This window comes from Cygnus atratus, chromosome 16 (genome assembly GCF_013377495.2).
Source record: "Cygnus atratus isolate AKBS03 ecotype Queensland, Australia chromosome 16, CAtr_DNAZoo_HiC_assembly, whole genome shotgun sequence".
Lineage (NCBI taxonomy): Eukaryota > Metazoa > Chordata > Aves > Anseriformes > Anatidae > Cygnus > Cygnus atratus.
Window position 1 is genome coordinate 1,346,024 of NC_066377.1, and position 22,345 is coordinate 1,368,368.

Below are 22,345 nucleotides of genomic sequence, written 5' to 3' on the forward strand. Positions count from 1 at the left end.
CCTTCGCTGCGACGTGGTTTGTGCGCACGGAGCGAGGGATGTGCGGTGCCAGGCAGTGCTGTTTCCAGCCCCCAAAGAGGAGCGACCCAAACACGGACGAGATAACACTGCCCTGGGCCAGGGGGCACCCTGGGTGCAGCCACCTGCCCTTCGCGCTCCCCGTTGGGGCTGAGTCGCAGCCGTCGGGCCGGATGCTGAGGGCAATGCTCAATGGGGTTGTGGTAAGGCGATGATGCAAAGCCAGGCAGGACGCCGCCGCCTCCCGCGGGGCCAAGCTATTCCCTCTGCACCCAGAGCTGAGCGTCCCAGCCTCACCGCACCGCCAGGGGACGGGGCAGGAGGCCGGCCCTCCCCAGCGCCCCGCGAGCAGGAAAAACCTCCGAGACACAGGGCTGAGAAAAGCCAGCATAAAGCGTTTTTATTGCAATAATAAAACTTGATACCTTTATGCGGTGGAGAAGGAAGTGAACGGCGGCAATTTCTCTTACCAAATCACTACGCGGGGCAGAGGGAGGGGCAGAAGGACAGCAGCGGGGGAAGCTACGCATCGCATGAGACCAGACAAGCGGCGATGACCAGCATCAGGTGTCAGGAGAGAACGGTCAGGCGTGCTCAGACTGGGGACAACCGGGGTCTGATGTTTCCTTTCCGGAGGGGAGAGGGAGGGACAGGGGTGTTTTCTTGCAGGCTGACCCCACCAGCCCCGCCACCTCCCCTGTAGACAGCACCTTCCGTTTGTCTGCCGATTTTTGTTTTTGTTTTTTTTTTTTTTTTAAAAAAAAGAAAGCTCAATGTAAGTTATTGAATTTCTAGGGCGTGGCGGAGCTCCGATGGACACCCGTCTCCGCAAACCCAAAAGCGGGCTGGGGGACGGGTCCACCACCAGCCGGCCAAGTGAGGAGGAGCTGGGAGGGGAAGCAGGGGCAGAGCAGCCCCGCGGCGATGCTGCGCTTCCCCCGGAGAGCAGGGAAAGGACATGCTGCTTCCTTGGCGCCCCGGTTCCAGGCAGGGTAACTACACACAATCCTAGCACTACTTTGCTCTCCACATCCGTTCAGCCTCGCCAGCCTCACTCTGCTATGGCTTTTGCAGCAGCAGCAATTTCTGGTTTGAAAACACCATAGAAATCTGCACCGAAACAAGTAACTAACGGGTTTCCTTTTGTTCAAATGACTCCTATCTAAGGTCAGCCCATCTGCGTGCTACCGGTAAAACGTAGTCTATACCTGGAACAAAAATAAGATTAAGAACTTGACCCAAAAAAGAGTTGAGGTTTACGGCGTATAGTTTAAAAAGACATAAAAACACGATACAAGGAGGAAGAGTCAGACGCAAAGCTTAGTGACCAAAGGCATTCAATCAAGGTGTAAGGTTATACAATGAGTGTAGTGGACTATCAGGAAAAGCTCCGTACAAAGTCATGTGCACTCTTCTTGAAGCTGAGATTCTGGATTCCTCCATGTGCCAAACCTGTTTGGGGGAGAGAGGAGGCACCGTGACAAAGCCCTGCAGGGGAGCGCGGCGGGGGAAGGAGCACGCTCATCGAGGTCTCGCTGCAAACCGCAGGGTTTGCTCAAAGCAGAAGTCGAGCCCCGATGGCGGGGGGCGGGGGGGGGGGAAGCTGGCTCTGAGCGAGGCACCCGGGAGCACGGCCCCATCCTGCCTGCACCGCAGGGACCCACGCAGTGGTGGTGAAGAGGTGCAAGGGGCAGCGGGGACACAACATGAAGGAACTGAGGCACCTTCAGCCAGCGCCAGAACATCCCTGAGGCATGAGCCTGCTGGAAACCCTGCTTGTATCACCAGAGTGATCCCCAAATCACCGAGCCTCCTGACGGCAGCCTCCGCCCACAGCCAGAAACCCGCCCCATCCTTCTCACAGCCCCCCCATCACCTCCGTCCCCCTTCCCCAAGGCAGAAGACGGGGGCCTTGAGTCTTCCCCCAGCCCCAGCAGCCCCCTCCTTACCCGAGGACAGGGTGTTGGGGTAGGTCATTCCAATTTCATGAGCTCCACGTCGAAAATTAGAGTGGCGTTTGGTGGGATGATCCCTGGGTGGCCAGTAGAGCCGTAGGCGTAATCTGGGGAGATGGTCATCTTCGCCCTCTGACCAACGCTCATCTGGGAGCAGGGAAAGAGACAAGGACGTCAGGAGACGTGCAAACACTGCGTGAGGGGCAGCAAGAGGGACACAGACCTGCCTCTGCTCCTTTCCCCGTGCTGGGAAGGAGCAAGGACAGGGGCAGAGGGGACAGAAGAGGAACGAGCAGACCATCAGAAGGGAAAGGCAGGCAGCACAGGCTGCAAAAGGAGCAGGGCTGCCACAGACGGAGCAGGGCTAGCGATGTCCTTCCCGCACGCGTTTTCGGGGGCAGGCGGGGACTGCCCGACCGTTCCCTGCAGACGGCAGCATCCTCGTGCTGCGTGCAGCGTGGGCGCCGGCTCCCAGCCGGCTGGGGCCGAACCGTGCCGAGCAGCCTCCCTCCTTCCCTCTCTGCCTCCCTCCATCCCTCCCCTGCCTCCGTGTGGGCTTCGCCGCCCGGGAGCCGTCGCTGCCGGGAGCGGGGGGCCCGAGTGCTCCCCGCGGAGCTCGCTCGGAGCTGACTCAGTAGAGAAATGTCACCGCTGAGTCACCGGCGTGCCGTAGGTGTTTCTCAGGCCCGGCCCTGCTCCGTTCCTGCCATCTGGCAGGTGGCAATGCAGAAGGTGATATTCACACCCACGCCTCCCATCGCGGAGGGGTGGAAAACACAGAACGGGGTGGAAAGATAAAGAGCTGCACGCAGCGATCTGTGCCCACGCTGCGGCTCCGCGCAGCCCCGCAAGCGCGACCGCGCTCGGAGAGGCAGCGGGTACCTGGGCGACGCCTTCCTCCCAGCCCCGGATCACCTCCTGCTTGCCCATCACGAACTTGAACGGCTTGTTCCTGTCGCGGGAGGAATCAAACTTCTTCCCATCCTCCAGCATACCTGGGGAGAGAAAGGAGGGAGGGATGCGGCTCATGACCAGGAACGGAGCCACGCAAACGGCCCCCGGGCCGGCCGGCCGGCCACGTGGGCCGGGTCAGGTTGTCACCTGGCAGTGAGGCAGCCGACGGGCGTGACGGTCACCGACAGAGCTCACGTGGCCCTGAGTCAAAGGGGTTTTGCAGCAGCCTCCTTTCCCAGCCTGGGGGAGAGCCCCCCACCGGCACCTCCTGTTGCAGACCGGGGCTGCCTCCAGCCCGGTGGGAGCAGCCCTCGGGCGGGCAGGATGGGTCCTCCGAGCACCAGCTGCTCCGCACGGTGGGGCACGAGCCAGGGCAGGTTTCCATCCTCACACGCTGCTGGCCCCCAGCCCTGCCCGTGCCCGGCCACGGCCCGCTGGGCAGGAGCCAAACCGTGCCCAGGAGCGACGGGGAGAGACGGTGCCGAGCGCTGGCCGCACCTGCCCCGGGCAGCCCCTGTCCTGCAGCACACACCACGTAGCGCAGGCTCCACAGCACCGATAGATACCCCAGGGCTAAATATAACTCCCCCGGCACGAGCAAGGGAGGAATTTCCTCCCTTCCCCGCGGTCCCTCCCTTGCTCCCTGCGTGACCTTCTTGGGGAATCTCGCAGCCGGAGCTGCCTTATAGGAGCAGCGGCTTTGCTGGAAGAACTTGGCTGCTGGACAGACGACAGCCACGCCGGGAGCCGTGCGCAGCCACAAAGAGCCCAGAGAAGCCGGCTTTGTACCTGGGGCGTTCACACCGCCGGCACACGGAGCTGGGAGAGGGCTGCAGGCATGGGAACCAGAGCCGAGGGCTCGCGGACCCCGGACGCAGCAGCTCCGAGGGCAGCGTGCAGGATGCTGAGGGCTCTGCCGTCGCTGCAGCAGCGCTAGGATGGAGCCTGCAGAGCCAGGTCTGGGGCTGCGGGGTCCTGAGGCTGCTGCCAGCGCCCCGGAACAGCCACGTCCCTCTCCTGCGGCTGCTGCGGCCATAAAAAGACAGAGCCGGTGCCTGTGGCAGCAGAGTGGCAGCTGCTAATTAACAGCACCGAAGGGTTTGAAATCTAAGAGCAACGATCAACTGCTGCAAACGTTTCTCGCTTCTTGACTTCCCCAAAAAGCCCAAGAACCTGTTTTTCTGGCTGAAAACCGCTCCGGTCTCAAGAAACAAACCTGCTGCCTTGTCCAGCAGCGCATGGGCCGCGGTGATTTCCCCGAACCAGTGAGTCACTGCCCACGGGCGAGGGAAACCACGGCATCTGCACGGAGGGCAGGACACGGCAGCCCGTGCTCGTGCTGCGGCTGGGACGGGTTCAGGACCCCGGCAGTCCCTGGGGATGGGGCCAGCACCCCCTGAGCCCACCCAGGGCAGGATTTTCTCCAGCAGCTCGTCACGGCAGGCTGCTGCACGTCCCCCTTCGCCCACCACAGCAGCCTGCCCCCGTTCAGCATCGCGCCACAGCGCAGGGGACCCTGCTGCCCCGTTTCTTTCGGGGAGGGGAGGTAAGCTTTGAACTTCACAGAAAGCAAAAAGCTCCCCGCCGGGGCCCCAGGCTCCGAGCATCAGCACCAGCTCAGCCGGTCACCCCTCAGCCCTGGACTTTGGAACAGCAAATCCGGCCTTTTCTCGTTTCCTCCTTCCAGGACAAACCTCTCAGGCGCTGAGCCTGCTCCCAGCCCCGCCTGACACCGCTCCCGTGCCGGGGACGCTGGCAGCAGGGACGTGAGGAAGGCCAGGATGGCTGGCAGCACCGTGCTGCCCCGAGCTCAGCTCCGTGCCCTCTGGTGTCACGGGGAGCCGGGGAGGTGCGGGATGAGGCAGGGGGCACCTTGCGCCCACCCCTTCTCCCTTCTCTGCTGCAGGGAAAGGGAAGAGAGTGCGGCCGTGGTTTCCCCACCCCGCAGTTGGGTGATGAAAACGAGCACAGCTGGCTACTGCCTTCACCCTGCCTGCGGAAACCAGAGGCCACGCTCTCCCCTCATCCCCTCCACGCTTCGGTTCCGCACCCAAAGCCCAGGGACCAGGCAGCAGCCAACAACCTTCTCGTATGGGAAACCCTTGGGGCACCTGCTTCCCATGGCAGCATTGAAAAAGCCAGCTCAGAGCGAACCCAAAAGCACCGCTGGTGCTGCTGGAGTCGCTGCAGAGCCCACGGCACAGAGGCCGCCTGCCCCAGGCGCAGACCTCACCTTCCCAAACCTGGCCTCGGGGAGAATTTCCAAGTGGGCAGCTCCCTGGCCACAGGACAGAGGGGTTACCCCATGGAGTTGCTTGTGCCAGCCCAGAGGATCCACCCCCCGAGCCAGGAAGGTGCTGGTCGCACGTGGGGCTCATCCTGCTCCGCGTTACGGGGCTGTGGGATGCCCACCACGCCGCGCTGCCCCCTGCCATGGCAGCGGTGAAACAAAAAGGCTCCAACGCTTCGGAGATGGCATCCTCATCTCTGGCACATCCTCCACCGGAGAGGCTCCCAGGAGATTTCTTCCTCCAGCCTTAGAGAAGTATGAGCAACCATTTCCTCATCCCTGCCGTCCCCAAGCGAGGCGATAATGAGATCTCAAAGCCATTAGTAAGGCAAAGCATCCTCCGGCTAGAGGCAGAGCCCCAGCCGCTGCGGACAGCCAGCGGCAGCAGCCGGCCCAGGCCGCATCCTGGCTCGTCTCAGCTCCGAGCGGGGCATCGCGGAGGTGATGCCTTGGGTGACCCCACAGCACGGCCACCACAGCTCCTGGAGCCTCCCCAGAGACACCAGGGGGTCTCGGAGATGATGAAGCAAAGAGGAGAGCACGGAGCTTGTGGCCGAGACGGGATGGTGCCGTCACACCGGCGGCTCTGGGGAGCAGCCGTGGTGCTGCCAGGTCTCTGCCACACTTGGCACGCTGCGGCCGGGAGATGCCGGCTGCAATGCACGGCTTGGCCCCTCTGCTCCAGCTGGAGGAAGGGACAGCACGGGAAACTCTTCCCACTGAGGGCCCTGGGACACCCGGGGTGTGACCAGGACCCGCTCCAGCCCCGTGTCAGGAGGTTAAAGCCTGCCTCTGCTCCGCACAGTGCTTCAGATTTTGAGCTTCAGTGTTTGAGCTGCTCACAGCTGCTTCAAAGCCATGGCCCAGCCCGGCCCCTCACCAGCTGGAGGTGGAAGAGGCTCTGCCGACCACTCGCTGCGGCCCAGCAGGATGGGACCCCACGCACAGCTTGGGGACAGGCACTTTAGGAGAAGGCGCTGAGCTCCCGTGACCACTCGGCAGCTGCGCACCCCAGTAGGAAACGTCTCGCGACCGCAGGCTGCTGCTGTGCGAGCGTGGCAGCGTGCAGAAGCAGCGCAGGGAGCACCAACGTGCAAGGTGCTGTGCAAACAGGAAGAGCCTGCGCCCTGCCGAGCCGGTGGCCAGGCTGTGCTCGGCCCGCGCAGCAACACGCGGGCGCTGGGGACAGATCCTGCTCCCTCTGCGCCCATCCTGCCAAAGAAAGTCAGTTTTCTCCAGCATCTCTCCCTGCTCTCTGAGCCCACCTCCCTCCAAGGTGGTGCTTTGCCCACCCAGTTCACCTGGTCCAGTCCCGGTGCTCCCCAGCACGGCCACTGCTCCCCCATGTCCTCTCTTCTCTGCCACCCTGCTCCCAGCACCGGGAAGGACGAACCCCCAGGCCTGGCTGCGCTCTGGGGTGCTGAGGAGTGTCCCCACCACGCCAGCAAAGCCCCCCACAGCCCGAGGAGCCCGATCCAGGCAGAATCAGGGCTGCAACCACCAGCCACGCACTCCCCACGATCACCACACTCCTGTGCTCTGAAGCAACCCTCCCATCCCGCTGCCATCACTCCTGAATACATCAGAGGACTTTACCCTTGATTTAGTTTCCTTAACAGCCTTTTGTAGCAGATTTCACATCAAAGGCTCTTTCGAAAGCCCCGCTGCGCCAGCTCCCCGGCAGCTCCTCCGCTCCTCTATTCCCCCGCAGGCTCGACTCCGACTGAGAGTCAGAGCTGGCTCCCCGCTGCCCACCCCACGGGGCTGCGGGGACCTCCCAAATCCCTGGTGCCCTCAGCCCAGCAGTGCTGGAGAGGCTTTTCCCCCTGCCTGACCTGGGACCAGAGGAAGGGGACAAGGTTCAGCTGCCCCAGATCCCCCCACACGCCTCTGCTGCCGCTGGGACAACCCCAGCACGAGGGATTGGTGTCTCCTGAGCCGGCAGGCAGGAGGACGTTGTGCTCGCCACCTCCTTCCCCGAGCGTGGCTCTCCTTGTGCTCCCGCAGCAGGGCCGTCCGTCTGTCTGTCCATCCCTCACAGCCCCGGGATGAAATGGCTGCTCTCACCGGTGCTGTAGAGCAGAGGAGCTGCTGAGGGGCAGGAAACCTGGGCTCTGGGGCGAGGGGACAGTGCACCAGTGCCTGCCCTGCCTAAATGTGCCCGCTGTAAATTAAGCGAGCAGACACGAAGCACTTGGGGAGCAAAGGACAGGAGGAACAGCACCCGGGGTGCTGCAGGGCAGGGAGCTTGGCCCCCTGCTCACCCAGCAGCAGCTCGGCCTGATGCCCCAGTTCCACTGCGGGCTGGGAAACGTAACACCCAGCTCACCCATCACTTCGCGCTCGGGAGCGGATGCACCGAGACGACAGCCACAGAGAGAGAACAGCAGATGCCGTGGTTTGCTCGTGCCTCAGACAGACCCACAGCGAGCAGGCACCTCCTGCAGCAGCGGGGACGGCCAAACGAGCTGGCTCCCCGTAATCCCCCTCCCTCAGCTCCCCGGCTTTTTTCCAAAATGGATTTTAATCAAGTGACTGCAAATCTATAACTCGGCGGAGCTCGGGGAGAGCTGAGGCGCTGCACGCCCATTAGGGCTCGCTGTGCCGAATGCTCCCGAGCTCGGGCTGGGTTTCTGCACAGAGAGAGCCACTGCCGGGGCTCTTCATGAGGCCCCTGAGCACAGCACCCAACGCATTGTGCCTCTACTGCTGCCCCTGTGCTGCTCCAGGCTCAATAAACGTCATAGTGAGCCACAGGACTGGGGAATTCAACCGTTTCCCATATTTACGGAAAGCTAAATTCCTTTCTCTGCTCTCAGGGATGCAGGGAGCATCCAGCAAAAGCAGGGCATGGTGGCCTGTGGGTACCATGCATAGACTGGGGGCTTTCGATTTCGGCTGCCTGCCCAGGTGGGTGAGTCAGGGAGCTGTCTGCTGGGGGCAAAAAGGCCAAAAGGAGACAATGATAACGAAAAAATAAATCAGAGAACCACTCCCAAGCCCAGCTTATCACCTGCTGCTGCTGGGAAGGGTCTGGCAGGAGGCAGGTCCCCGCACAGCTCTCCATCCAGATGGGATGCAGGGGTGGAAACCCAGCACCGGCGACCCACTGGCAGCTCCACCGAGGCGAGGGAGGGAGCCGGGGAGAGCGGCCGTGCTCCCGCAACACCGCAGGAGGCTGGCAGGAGAGGAGCCGGTGCTGGGAGCCGCGAGGGCTGGCAGGCGGCAGGGCTGGCCCACCGAGAGCCACTTGACTGCCTGCCAGCGTCCCTTTGTTCTTCCACCGGCAGAGGAAACGGGGCTGCCGGCAGAGGAGGCGGCCGGGAGAGACCGAGCTGCTTCCTCTCCTCCCGACCAGGGAATTAAAACGACGGGGAGGAGAAGGAGGAGAAGCAGATGGGCTGGACGGCGAGCTCAGACAGCTCTGCGGGAGCTTTAGGGGCCCGCAAAGCCCTCCTGCCCCTCTCCAGGGCTCCGCTGTGCTGAGCCCGGCACCCTCCTCCTCCTCCTGCAGGGCACAGCAGCTCCACGCTGCTGGGGAACTGAAAGCACGGGGGGCAAGCGGCTGTAATTAGCAGAGACAGATGGGCCGACCCTTTTTCATCCCGGAGCTCAGCAGCCGACACGCTGAGCCGGAGCTGCCGACGGAGAGGCGAGACCCTCTCCGAGGCGTTTTCCAGGCTGGCGACGTCGGTTTACTCGCGAGGTCCGTGGAAGCCGTTGGAGCGCAGCGTGCGTAACGTCACCCACCTTGGCTATCGGGCTGCCCTCCGGCAAAACCCTGCGGGAGAACCCTCGGGGGGTCCTGCAGAGCTGGGGACACCCAGGGAGCATCGCGCCCCCACCCCAAAACCAGCCCGGGCTGGGCTGCGGGTCCCCGGTTGTACCCCACGAGCTGCCCCCAGGGGCACCGGGAGCAATATTGGGGAGGGGGACACGGGGACAGCACCGCTCCCCTGCTGCCCAGGGACCCCCCCCGGTAGCAAGAGGGTCCCACCGGGGCACCGAGCACTGGGGGTCTCAGCCGAACCCCTCACAGCCCACGGGGGGGGGTCTCCTGCCCCAGGACCCCCACGGTGCCACGGGGAGAGCCCCCCCATACTCAAAGCAGCTCCCACAGGGGCAACCGGGCGCCCCCCGCCCCGGGGCCAACCGGGGGCACCCTGGGGCCCCCCACCCCCTCCGGGGGCCGTCCCTCGCCCCCACACGGGCCCCACACGGGCCGCCCCGGGGCCCCCCCCGCCCCATTCCCTCGGGGAGCGCCGCGGCCCAGCCCCGCCGCCCACACGGGCCCGGGGGTCCCCGCAGGCTCCCGGGATGTAGGGGGAGGCACATCCCTGTTAGGGCCGTCCTCCCGTATCGCGACTCTTTGTCGCCGGGCCGACACACAGCACCACGACCCCCCCCCCCCCCCCCACCCTCCCCCCCGGTACCGGCGGCGGGGCAGCCCCGCCCTGCAGCCCCGGGGCACTCACCCGTGTAGTGCACCACGCAGGTCTGGCCGCGCTTGGGGAACGTCCGCCCTGCGGGGAGACACAGCACCGTCAGCGAACCGGCACCGGGCCCGCTACCGGCACCAGCACCGGCAGTTCGGGCCGAACGGGGAAAGAAAAGGGAGAAAAGAGACAGAGAGCGCGGGGCACCGCTCACCGTCGCCGGGGGCGATGGTCTCCACGTGCACGCCCATGCCGGTGCCGCCGGTGCCGCCGGTGCCGGTCCTCGCGCACCCGCAGCGGCCGCAGCCCGAGGGAGGAGGGGCCCCGCCTGCGCAGCCGCCGCCGCCGCCGCCATGGAGCCCGCCCGCCGCCCGCCCCGCCCCGCCGCCATCTTGCCCGCTCCCCCCCCACCACCCCCCGCCTCCTTCCTGCCCGGCCCCGGCCGCCATCTTGGCACCGAGCGGTTGCCGGGGAAACCGGGGGCAGCGGCGGGGGCCCGGCCGCGGCCTGCCCCCGGGGATCCCCGCACGGAGCCGGCCCCGGGCTCGGTGCAGCCTCCCGGTGTCCCCCCCGTTCCTCGCCCGCCTCCCCTCTGCGCCCTGCCGCGGCCCCTCGGGGCTTTGGGTGCCCCCAGGGTCAGCAGCACAGGTGCAGGTTTGGGCAATTCCACGTTAAAAAAGGCAGGTTTGGGCAATTCAAAGGGGCTTTCTAACGGGAACAGAAACCGCTTGATTTTTTTTTTTCCTCATAAAAATAGTCTGTCCAGGCACAGGTTTTGCCTCAAAGTGGCCGATTTTCTCACTTTGAGCAGCCCCAAGGGAAGAGAAGTGCCAAGGACAGCCAGGAGACAAATGAAAACCCAGGATTTTCTGCAAGTGCATGAAAATGGGACACGAGGAGACACTTAGAGTAACAGATAATGGGATGAAGCAGGTTTTGATTGCTTCTATTCCTTGCCTGCATTCTTTTAAATACTGAAATACCAAACTGTGTGTGTGTTTTTTCCCCCGCTTTAAGCTGTAGCGTTATTATTTTGCATTAAACGTGTAAGGTACAGCTCCTGCCTGTGGTCTGTGACTTTCCTTGAACACCCCCAGCACCAGGGCAGAAAATAAACGAGGGTGGAAGAAAATAAACGAGGAGGAGAAGGGGCAGACCGCATCCCCTGGGTCTGACCTGCCCTTGCTGTTCAGGGCCCAGCTGGTCCAGAGCAAGGGAAGGCTCAGGTCAGATTCTGGTGTTTGAACTCTGGGGAAAAGCACAACAGCCCCCCAGAATAAATAAATTCTGCTCTAAGCTCTCCCTGCCCTTTGGATCAGCTGGAATCAGAGGACTAAAGACCAGGAGGGAAAAGCGTGACCACTCAGATTTAATAGCATAAAAAATAAAAGACATTTTTTGGTATATAGAAGTACTTCCCCATACAACAGGCACCACAGAGGCCAGCAGCCGCTCCCAGCTCCGCACCGCGTTGGGTCCCGTGCTGCAGGAGCCTGGAGCCCGCTGCCGGCACGTGCTGCAGGGTGGGAGCCCCCGATCAGCCCACGCCTCCGGCCCAAGGAACGTGTGCCTTTGAACATAACTCATGCCTGCTGCGGGACTTTAAAACCCCAGCAAGCGGAGTGCTGCCTCGTTGTTCAAAGGCTCTTGCTCGTTCGTAAATCTGCAGGCAGCGAGGCTGAAAGCAACGTAGTGGCAGAGGGCAGCACACTCCAGCACCCGACCATGGACTCGGGCACTCGCAAGAAACATCCTTCACACTCCAAAAAACAAAACAAAACAAAAAAGTAAAAAAAGGTGAAAACGGAAGCACTTTGTGCTTCTGAGAAATTACTCTGAATCTGGACTGCTGTGATGATCCTGCAGATGCCCTGACGCATCTCTAAAACACGATCTCCCCCACCCATCGCGAAGTTGTGCCGCGAGGCTTCAAATTAATTCAGCGCCCAACTGGGGAGTAATTTGCTCAGATCCTGCCAGTGTGCACCAGACCGGAGAGCTGCAAGGTCAACCAGCGGTCAGACGCAGCTCTAGCCCTAAAAATAACCGGCCTCTCCCGCTGCCTCGGCGCGATGCTGAGCAGAGCTCTGGTGCTGGCAGCGAGAGGGCCGATCCTGCTCTCCCCCTGCTGCCCCCTCACTGTTGCCAGGAGAGATGTGGGGGTGCCGAGAAGCGCTCGCAAGATGCTGCTGGGGGAGATGTGGCTGTGGGCTCTGATTTAAAAGCCACTCAGCTGCTCCTGACATCCGTTCGACACTTCTGCCATAACCTCCCGACGTGGCACGAGGGGGGACAAGCTGCCAAGAGCCCCCACAGCTGCCAGACCCGAGGCTTCACAGCCCACTGCTGCAGCCTCCCGCACCGAGCAGCTCCCCGTTTCCCAGCGGTGACTCAGCTATCGAGGCTCGGGCAGGCACGGCTGCCTTCCACCTGGTATTATCGCTCCTGCACAAGCTTTATACTCCTGGCTTGAACTTCACCCACGTTCAAAGAAATTGTAAACCTTTCCCCATAAAAGGGCAGTCTAAGCACAAAGAGACGCACTATCCAGGTGGTATTTTCCCTAAAAATTGAGTTTCCCTCAAAAACAACCCCCGTGGTCTTTCTGCAGGCTTTCCCACGTATTTAGGCGCCACCTCCTCACTGCAGCGCGTTTGAGCATCGTGGTGAGGCTGGCGGGGGCTCCTTCTCCCCTGCACAGCAGAAGGAGAGCACGGATCAGAGCACGGATCTTGCCCAGATCTGTTGGGACCTGCAGGAAGACCGGCGAGGCCGGAGCACGCACGGTGGCAGGGCTGGGGCTGCAGCAGGACCCCTACCAGCCTGGCCTTTGGGACATGGAAATGGGAAACAACAGGAAACGACGGCTTTCCCCGACACCAGCACATCCTGACAGCACAGCAAACCCACGTCCGTCCCGGTGAGCTCACCCGACTCAGCCCTGGTGGTGGTCTGAGCTGCCGCGCCGCGCCTGACGCCTGTTAAAAGGAACACAAGCGCTTGTGAAACCTGGAAGCAGCCCCCGAAATAACCCTAAAACCCTTGGGAAGACACCCACAGAGAGCTGGACACGCGCAGTCCTTCCCCTGCACCCAACTTCTGCGGGGCTGGGACCGACGCAGGCACCCAGCCTAACACCCAGTGCCCAGGCTCTTTCAGGGAGCTCGAATTTACCCCATCGCCTCCAGCTCCATCCTCATCTGCTTCCTCCGCTCCTCGTTGATGGGATGGAGGCAGAAGATGGTTATGGCGATGAGCAGCAGGATGATCGGGACTGGGGCCATGAGAAGCTTCAGGGCAAGGGTGACGGAGGGGTTGTAGGTGCAGTCTCTGGCGCGGTAACCTGCAAAACTAAAGAACATTTTTCCTTCCCCACCAGGCCCCTGCATAAAGGCAAGTGTGCACCGCTGTTGCTCTCCTCTAGAGGCTGTATTGGAGGGCCAGTTTGGGGGAATTCCCTCTCCTTTCTGCTCCTTTCCTATGTTGGGAAGGCAAATTTGGGTACCCCTGCAATTCCTATCCCAGCATCTCCTCTCGGATACTCCAGAAAACTCCGCTGGGCTGACGAAACCGGGGGGAGGTAGTGCTTGGTGGGGGCTTACTGTAAACCCAGCGTCGATATCCCCACGGCAAGGCCGCCTGCAAACTTGTTGAAGAAGACGTAGAAGGAGTAGAAGAGAGCCTCCAGGTTGAGGCAGTTGGGGTTCCTCAGCATGAAGTCATCCACTGCATCGGGCAGCATGGACCTGGGTGCAGACAGCCCCGCGGACGTGTCGGTGAGACCCATGGCACTGCCAGAGCTCGGCCACCACCTCTCCCAGAGCTCTCCAGGCAGCAGAGAGGGAAACCCCTTGCAGAAGCCACTCTGGAAACCAACAGCCGATTCCCAACAGCCCCCCCAGCCGAGCCCGGAGGTGCCCCCGCTCACCAGGGCAGGAGGTAGAGCACGGCCGAGCTGCAGCCTGCCACCACCATCAGGAGGACGAAGGCCGGGAAGTTGTGGCTCACCAGGGTGATGGCCACCAGGGCCGGGATGATCAGCTGGGGAAGCGAGAGGAAGAGGAGAAACAAAAGCACGTGGGCGCTTTCTGCTGCTCACGGCCCTGCCAAACCTCGAGCCACACTGCCCCTGCCCCACGCATTTTGTGATGGGAGCTGCTGAAGGCCCCGGGCGGGCTGCAAGCGGCAGCAAAGCCGTCCTCGTGGGTACAGAGGGGTCTGAGAGAGGGCAACGGGGCTGCTGCGCTGGTGCTGGATGTGCTGTGGCTGAACCAAGTGCCTGCAAGGAAGGCATCTGGGGATACGGGATTTGGGCACTTAATGTTGAAAAAAAGCCAAATGGGATTTCTTGCTGGCGTGCAGAGCCAGGCAGCAGCTGGGATGTGCCTGACGAGCAGGATGCCTGCCTGCCTCTGCTGTGCCCGGTGCGCAGCCCCCCTGCCCTGCATCGCCCCGCAGGGCTCGCATTGCTTGTGGCAGGCATGTGAGGTCCTGGGAACGGGCCCCGGGCTGCTATTTGGGTGCACACAGCATCCATCAGGACAGCACCCGAGCACACGCTGCTCGCCAGATCCACAGCTCAGAGCCTGAGCTCTTGGTTGGGTGATTACACACACTAAAAAATTTCCCCAGTGTCCCAGGGATGGTCCCTCAGCCTCTCTGCACGCGGCAATGAAGAAAGGCAGAGCTGCAGCCAGCTGCTGGCCTGCGCCCTGTGCAGAGGCAGCTGCGTTTGGGCCCCCTTTTGTCCCCCCGCCATGGGCAGCCAGCCCCGCTCCCCAGGCAGCGCGAGCAGCCAGGACACGGCTCCTCACTCCACAGCCACGACCGGGGGCAAACTCACCGCCAGGCCCAAGGTCACTGCCGTTTTCTTCCCAAATCTCCCCAAAAACCACTGCCAAAAGGGGATAGAGAGGGAAGCTGTGACCTGAGGAGGAACCAAAGGGGAGACGCAGCAATGTCCCTGAGGACCACCAGTCTCTGTCCTGGTGACATCCTCGCAGATGGGCAGGAGCAGCGGTGCTGGGGGCTGTGGGGTGACGCAGGGATCAGCCCCCCAGCAGGAAGGGCTGGCGCCCACTTACCAGCATGATGAGCACCAAGTGCTGAAACTTCCCGGCCAGCCCCGCGGCGTGAGTACAGAAGAAAGCAAAAATCCCCTGCATGACCTGGGAAGGCGACACGGGGACATTCGTAGGGTCCTGTGTTCGCTGCCATGATAACGTGCGCGGACATCTCACCCCTGAGCTCTCCTCCTGCCGAGGCAGCTCTCGCACCTGGAAGGCCAGGGACGCGAAGAGGAAGCCACAGAGCAGATGGGTGTAGGGCTTGTGTCCCACGATCGTCCTCAGGCAGCTCGTGAAGGGCAGCCCAGTCTTCCCCAGGGGGCTGAGGGGCCCTGCGGAGAGACAGCGGGGTCGCACGGGGGCTGCCAGGACACGCACGGGGATGGAAGGCACAGGGGGACGGTGCTGCCGTGTCTGGGTGCAGCTCAGCTGGGCGAGGAGCTGGAGTCTGACATCTCGGTGCGGAGACGACCGCAGAGGTGTCAGCTGCATGCAGGATTTTGCTTCTCTGCGGGCTGCACTCAGGCTGGCCCTGCTCCCCCCCCCCTAGGGACCCAGAACCTCTGCAACCCACCCTCGCCACCCGCTGCCGTGGGCGCCCTCCCAACCACACCCACGCAGACTTACCCGGCTGCTCCCTGACCCCGAAGACAAGAATCAGACAGGAGAGGCAGTAGATCGAGCCCAGGACCAGGGAGGCAGACACGTAGGCTCTGCGCTGGAAAGCGGGAGGCAGCGCGGTGGCACCGCAGGTACCGCACGCGGCGCAGCCAGCGGCGCCTGCCCCGCGTCGGGACCGGCCTTACCGTGCCCTCCAGCGAGCCGGCGAGGCTGGGGGTGCTGCTGTTGGGCAGGGTCCCGTTCCCGAAGGAGCAGCCGTTCGTCGTGTGGCCGTGGTAAGCGCCCACCATCTGCCCCTGGATTCCTGAGCCGAGCAGCGTGCTGAACACCTCCATCCCCATTCCTGCCGGGCGGCCAGGAGAGGAATCTCAGCCCCACGCCCCGGCTGCTGGGACACAGCCCTCAGGACCACAGACCAGCTTTGGGGATGGAATTGGAGGCACCAACATCCACAGCTGTCCCAGGAGGAGAAGAGACCTGCTGTTTCTACCCGCTCTGATTTTTTTTTCCCCCCCTTGGCTCCAGCATTATTATGATTCCTAATAATGAATCAATAGATCTGGGTCCTGGGCCCCCTAGGGATGACACACACCTAGGAAAGGCTTCTGCAGGTAAATTCTTTGCAGAAGACCACGCTGGTCTCATCACATCCCTGGTTCACCCCACCTGCTTTGTAGCTTGTTCAAAGCCAGAGGAACTCCTTCCCCTCTGCTCCTGGTAGGGTCTCCCAGGAGCGCAGGCGGCCCCGACTGTGGGGACACGGACACTTACTGTAGGCGGTGGCCGAGTCTCGGTCTCTCTGGTTTCCTCCCAGGAACATTGTCAGGGAAGAGTAGGGCACGTGGTAGCACTAGGGAGAGCACCGTGCACTCAGCTCCGGCTGCTGCTTCCCTGCTTCACAGCCATAACCCGCCCCGTCCACACACCCCTGCTCTCGGGTGGCCTTTCACCCTCTTCTTCTGTGATTTGCTTTTCCAACAAAGCAGCGATGGAGAGGTTTGTATCACCGTAGACAGGCAGCCCAGCTGAAGTCCCAGCATTAAAATGCACCGCTCCATTTCCCCATCTCTCGCCTGCTCCCCAACTAACACTCTCCCGTGCCCAGCTCCAGGTCCCTTGCAGCAGAGGCTGGGGCCGGGACACCCCAGCCGACCGTGCCCACTCCCTGCAGCAGAGGATGATGTACACGACAGCCCCAGGAAGGAACCGTGTTCCTTACAGTCATGCAAATCTGGAAGAAGTTGTACGTGAACAGGTACCACAGGAATTTCAGGGAGACGGGGGCGCCGTCCGCGAGGGTGGACCACATCATGCAGTAGCAGAGCACCCCGAACGGCGTGGAGCACGCAATCCTGGGGAGGAAGCAGAGCTGGTCAGATGTGCCTCCAGATAAGCGGGCAGACTTCCCATTGCACAAGCTGAGCTGCGCAGCCCAGCCTTGCCCCCAGCTTCCAAACCACAGCCCGGCTGCTGCAAGATGGGGACCTGCGAGGGGCAGCTCTGCTCGAGGGCACCTCCATCACTCGGGCCGGGTGGAGAAGAGAGGGGAAAACAAAAACATTGCCAAAAAGAGTAATGCCCGAGTTGTTCACAGCTTCTTATTCTCCCGCTGAAACACCCGAAGTCCTCTCTCACCCTGCAGCAGAACCTGGGGACAGCAGTAGCCTTCTGTAGGCAAGATCTGCTCATGGATAGCGCCTGGTGGAGAGCTCCTGGCACAGCCCGACTGCCAAAACCTGCGTGTGCCCCCGCAGGGCTCCCGGGGCACCAAACACCACAGCCTGAACACACGTAAGGCCTCGGGGAATCAGCAAGCACACAAGTGTGCAGTGCGCTCCTCCTGTCACTGCAGTGACACACGGACCCACCGCGAGGTGCGTTGTCTTCAGCGCCTGGGGATGTTCGGCTTTTGTAGTTCTCCCTAAGCCACAACCACGTTAAACTCTCAGAGCAGCATCCCAGCTGCCTCCCTGGGAGGATTTTGAGCCCCAAATCCCCCCTGAGGCACCGCATGGACGCTCACCATGGGATCAGCTTGCCGTATTTTCTCCTCGGGCTCTTGCTGACCAGGAAGCCAACAGCAGGGTCAGTAACTGCGTCCCAGGCTCTTCCGAGGAAAAGGATCAGAGAGGCGTGGAAGGGCTCCAGCTGGGGGGGGGGAATGGAAAGCACGGCTCAAAGGAGAGAGAAGTTCTGGTGGAAAGCTGTGAGCAGTCAGCATGACGCAGCTCGCTCCAGCCAGCATCCCCTGGAGACCGCCTCAAGCACTGGAATGGCCTGGAAACACCTCCCGCGTGCCCACCAACGGCATTTGCGTCAAGAAATTGCGATTCGCTTTGAATGCCTAATTCTGAAGAGCATTTCCAGGGGCTTTGGACGCCTACCAAACTCTACCCTTGCGCCAGCCTGCTGGGTTTACGCTAAGCCCCTTCGCAGATAACCCCGTCGCACGCCGCGCTCACCTGCACGACGTCCAGCAGGAAGATCTGGAGGAAAAACCCCAGGGCGTTGGCTGTCATCTGGTAGGGGATGCCCCCGATGGCATAGCAGAGCTTCCTGCGCAGCGGCAGTCCTGGCTTCTCCTGCGACCGAGACACGGGGGAAGAAGCCCACCCGAGGCACGACACGTCCCTGGGTGACACTTATCGCTGCTCACCCCACCCGCTGGGCCCCCCGAGGCCAGCTGAGACCCCGCGCCGTGTCCTAGCCCCCAGCCCACGCACCCAGACCCCCGTACCTGTCCCTTGGCCAGACGTCATCCCACGGGCTACCCACGAGCGAGGCAGCCGGCCAGAGCCCCGTGGGAGCTGCTCAGCACCATCGGCCTCGCTCGCTCACCCCCACGAGCTTCCCCCATGGCTCACCCCCATCCCTGCTCTCTCCCCTAACACTCCTCGGAGGCGTGCTCGCACGAGGCCGCAGGCTGCCAGCCTGGCAGCTACATCTCTAACACCAGGCCCAGCTGTCTGCTGAGCTGGCCCGACACCGTCCTTTCCTCTCCTGTTGAGCCACAATTCAGTGGCTTGAATTCTTCAGTACGAAGAGGTACAAACGGTACCACGCTGCCAGCGGCTGTGGCAGAGGCCGTCCACGCAGAGACCGGCTGCAAGGGCCAGGATCCGGGGATCCCCATGGGTCAGCAGGGGAAGCACAGGGAACGTTTCAGTGCGCGGCAAAAGGGCGGATGGCAAAGCCTCTATTTTATTTGGACGTGGTTAGCGTTAGTAAATACCGTACCAAGCCTCAAGGACCTGGCAAGCTCCCAGCGGCAGCCTCCAGCCCCGAGGTGGAGCTGCTGCCCGGCGCCGCGCGCTCTGCACCGCGGGGAGCAGGAGCACGCAGCGGGACAAGGGGTGACACCACAAGGAGCATGTAGCGGGACACGGGGGTGACACCGCACGGAGCAGGCGCACGCAGCGGGATATGGGGCGACACCATGGGGAGCGGGCAGCCGGCCCGGGCTCGGCTTTCTGCTCAGCTCTCATGAGCAAACCGCTGCCGGTGGCCATCCCATTGTGCCCAGGGGAGCAGCGTTGGGGTGCAGCGCAGGCGCCTGAGCTGACATCCAGCCCCACCGCAGGCTGTCTTGGGGTGAGCACACTCATTGGGGCCGCAGGTTCCCGGCTGACAGCACGTTTCAGGCTCTCCCAAGGCACCGAGCAGCTCCAGTGCCATCAGGGCGGTGCTGGCCTTGTCCAGCCGTGGCTATAAAAGGCCGCGGGCTCCTGCAGCAGGAGCTCAGCAGAAGAGCAGAGCGTGACAAGGGACCAGAGCTTGGCTCGGAGGCAGCTGGATGAGGCTGGATGGAACTGCAGACTGCGGGGTCACGCCAGCGGCGGGGTCGGAGGGGAATGAAGCCAGGGATCGCTTCGTTCCCACGTGCCCTCGGTCCCCGTGGGGTGAGAGGGCAGCTGAAGCTCCCCAGCCCACGCGGGCTCGCTGCGATGCTGACAGCAGCGCACTGACCGCTGTCCCCATGGGGCGACGGAGCTCCGCGCAGCGGTGCTCGGGGGCAGCCCCCAAAAACACAGCCTAGACCCCAGGAGCAGCATTCCAGGAGGCCCCAAGCGCCTTCCCTTCGTGGAACAATTACCAGCAGCTCCTCTGCAGCCCATGCCATGGAAAAAGCACTGACACCGCTGTGCCTGCCGGGGGTACCGGCCCCTTCCTGCACCCGCTGGCCCCCACGGCCCCTGCTCCCTGCCAGGCTCCAGCCTCATCCCACGGGGACAGCTGCAGCACGAGGCTTGTACCACCGCCGAGCAGCACTTGTTCCTACACCACACCATTTCCGCAGCAGCTCAGCGTCTAAAACCACAAAGGCATTTCTCTCGGTTCCACGGCAGCTTTTGTTCCCTTGACGCTCTCCGCAGGTCGGAGGGCGCCCCGCACATCTCTGCCCATTTCTCTTGAAAGCCAGCAGCAGCAGCAGCAGCAGCGCCAGGCAGAGCCTTGCTCTAACAACATCTTCCCAAGCTTGAGTCATAAAACGCTCCGAAACACCCCCGCAGCCCGCGGCTGCTTGAGCCGTGCGGCGCTGCGTGGGTGCCTGCGCTCGCAAGGGTTGGCGTGCACGTGTGAGACGCGTTCCCGCGTGTGAGGCCACAACACCCCAGGGCCACTGCTCCTACCTCGCCGTGGGACGCTCTCCCCTGAGGGACTGCTCCCTCCTGGTCCGGCCCAGGCACCTCAGCATCTCCGCGAGCGCCGGGAAGCATGACCGCGTCCTTCGCCCGCGCGTGGCAGCGGCGGCGCAGAGGCTTCCTCGTGCAGGGAGAGGAAGAAGGCGGCGAGGAGCGCACCGCAGGCACTGATCAGAGTGAGACGGAGGTTTGGCAAGGGAAGATGCAATATCTGAGAGGCCCCCGGGAGGGCCGATAGAGGAGAAGCGAGAGGCACTGAGGGAGGAGCGTGGCCGGAGCCAGCCCAGGCGGCGGCGGGACAGTAGCTCCCAGGATTTCTGCAGCCACATGGAGAAATCTGGTGCTCTTCAACCGTCAGACAGGGTCTGGCACCTTCTCCCTGTCCCAGGACTGCTGCCACACCGAGATCTCGGGGTATGGAGGAAGAGGCACTTGCCCAAGCTCCAGTCCATCCCAGGAGCTGCTCCAACCACAGCAGCAGCAAGCACCAGCACGGGCAAGGAAAGCAGGGAGAGCGCAGCAGGACCAGGGAGGTTCTTGCCCCAAGTTGCTCCCCAGCAAAGCTCCTTTCCCCTGGGGGCTCCAGCAAGAGCAGGAGCCCAGCTCTGGCTTCTTATCCAGGGCTACACAACCCTCATCCCCTCCCTTTGCCCTCTCCTTAACGGGTGCAAGACATTGGCACTGCCCTAGCCCAGGACAATGCCGCAGAGCAGGAGGCGTGGGATGCATTTTTCTTTCTCTACCAAGTGAGATCAGTAATTATCAGCCTCTTTCAGCCTGAGCTCCTGAGAGATCTCCCACGGCAATGCAGACCCCACACAGCATAATTTGAGCCCAGCGAGGAGAAATTTGCTTTTCTTCGGCACCTTTCACAGACCCTTCGCAGCCCGCGGAGCCCAGCAGTCTCGGTGCCACAGCCAAAAATTACTCCTGCATTAGGAGCGGCAGGAGCCCGGGGGCTGCGTGGGAGCGCTCGCAGCACACAGCCTGGCAGGAGAAGGCAGAAATCAGCTCGAGGAGGCGGGCAGCAGCGGGCAGGCAGGACGGGGGGGGGTCCCACCACACGCCACCCCCTAGCCTTGCGCTCGGCCACCCGCTCTCAGCAGTCAGCTGTTTACAAGTGCTGCTCCGGATCGGTCGCAGGATCCTCTCCCTGCTCCTGCCCAGGGCACCAAGAGCCCTTCCCAAGGTGAACGCAAGCGCCCCTTCTGCAAGGCTCATCAACACGCTGTTAAAAAAAATAAATTAATTAAAAAGCATCATCTCCAGCTCAGCCTTGCCTTGTCCAGCGGGGGTTTCTAAAAAAAAAAAAAAAAAAAAAAAGAATTTTGCAGGCTGAGTCAGAACTTGGTTAATAAGCCGCAGCACAACTGAGTCAGCGGCATCTCTTTTCACTGCTATTTTACCGACATCTCAGATAACAAATATCGCTGGCGCTGGACCACAGCCAGTACAGTGGGAGCCAAATCGCTGTCTCCCACCAGCATATCTGAGCACACATCTCCATAAGAAAGCAAAATACATCTCTACCCACCCAAGAGGAAAGGGGAAACTCAGAAGGAAACATAAAAGCCTGGATTTTATTATTATTTTTTTTTTCTAGGCCATTTTGTACCCGCTCAGTATGCAAACCTACATTTGGACAGAGACAAGGAACCTTTTGCAATTGTACTCAGCACTTAATCCTCTGGCTCTTTGGCACTCATTTACTCCCCAGGTGCAAATAGCTGCATTTTCTGCATACGCACCAGAAAGCCAGCAGCTGACCAAGCCACCTCCCGGAGTAGCTGTGTCTATTGCTCCCTGGCTGTTTCAGGGCACAATTCTCTTCGGCACAGGAAAGCTTTATTTTTGCTCTGCTCAGATCCTCCCAAAGCCCTTTTTCCTGTTGCTCGGTGCCTTGTGCAAGACGGCGTTACCCATCTCGTCTAGACAGCACGTCCTGATCGCTGGTGCAGCACGGGGAGCTCTCATCCTGCCTCTGCGTTAAGAGCGCGGCTCAGCTTTGTGCCAGAGAGACAGATTTCAGAGCACAGCACCCACCTCCCCGGCTGTTAACGGGCTGCTGCGGGCAGTAAGCTCTCCGACAACGCCGTGCACCAAAGCCCAAAACCTGACCCAGCGAGCTCACCGCGCACACCAAGGGTCCTGGAGCAAAAGGACGATGCGTTTTCCATCTCTACACCGATCTTTTGCTTAGGAATAGGCTTTGAGGGAGTAGGGAGAGAAGTCAGCAGTGCTGCAGCTGCACCCTTTTTGCGTTGCACAAAAACTCTGAGCCTTGTGCCGAGAGAAGCCAGAGCTCTGCGGCTGAAGGAACGGGGTCGTGCTGGAAGTTACTCACTGCAAGGGAAAGGTCCCT

At 62.0% G+C, this 22,345-nt stretch overlaps 2 protein-coding genes across 7 annotated transcripts; both read right to left on the minus strand.

The window, feature by feature from the left end:
* Nucleotides 1-393: 393 nt before the first annotated feature.
* FKBP1A (FKBP prolyl isomerase 1A) lies at nucleotides 394-10,021 on the minus strand. The gene is made up of 5 exons (XM_035567126.2): nucleotides 9,868-10,021; nucleotides 9,693-9,740; nucleotides 2,856-2,968; nucleotides 1,968-2,120; nucleotides 394-1,470 (listed from the first exon to the last, which is right to left on the minus strand). Exons 1-4 carry the CDS (start codon nucleotides 9,902-9,904, stop codon nucleotides 1,992-1,994), a joined length of 327 nt encoding a protein of 108 aa, XP_035423019.1. The 5' UTR covers nucleotides 9,905-10,021; the 3' UTR covers nucleotides 394-1,470; nucleotides 1,968-1,991.
* A 996-nt stretch (nucleotides 10,022-11,017) lies between these two features.
* Nucleotides 11,018-20,166, minus strand: LOC118258350 (sodium-dependent lysophosphatidylcholine symporter 1-like). 6 transcript variants are annotated; one of them, XM_035567093.2, is made up of 15 exons: nucleotides 19,972-20,166; nucleotides 17,803-17,922; nucleotides 17,364-17,488; nucleotides 16,560-16,692; nucleotides 16,112-16,190; nucleotides 15,526-15,683; nucleotides 15,347-15,437; nucleotides 14,930-15,051; nucleotides 14,738-14,821; nucleotides 14,497-14,580; nucleotides 13,582-13,694; nucleotides 13,256-13,399; nucleotides 12,828-13,004; nucleotides 12,584-12,631; nucleotides 11,265-11,413 (listed from the first exon to the last, which is right to left on the minus strand). In XM_035567093.2, exons 1-14 carry the CDS (start codon nucleotides 20,056-20,058, stop codon nucleotides 12,589-12,591), a joined length of 1,560 nt encoding a protein of 519 aa, XP_035422986.1. In that variant the 5' UTR covers nucleotides 20,059-20,166; the 3' UTR covers nucleotides 11,265-11,413; nucleotides 12,584-12,588. The 6 variants fall into 6 exon arrangements, with proteins under 6 accessions (XP_050569968.1, XP_035422986.1, XP_035422988.1 ...); XM_035567095.2 differs by having other exon boundaries at nucleotides 14,497-14,547; nucleotides 19,972-20,155; XM_050714011.1 differs by lacking the exon at nucleotides 13,256-13,399 and having other exon boundaries at nucleotides 11,018-11,413; nucleotides 15,347-15,432; nucleotides 19,972-20,155.
* Nucleotides 20,167-22,345: the final 2,179 nt, after the last annotated feature.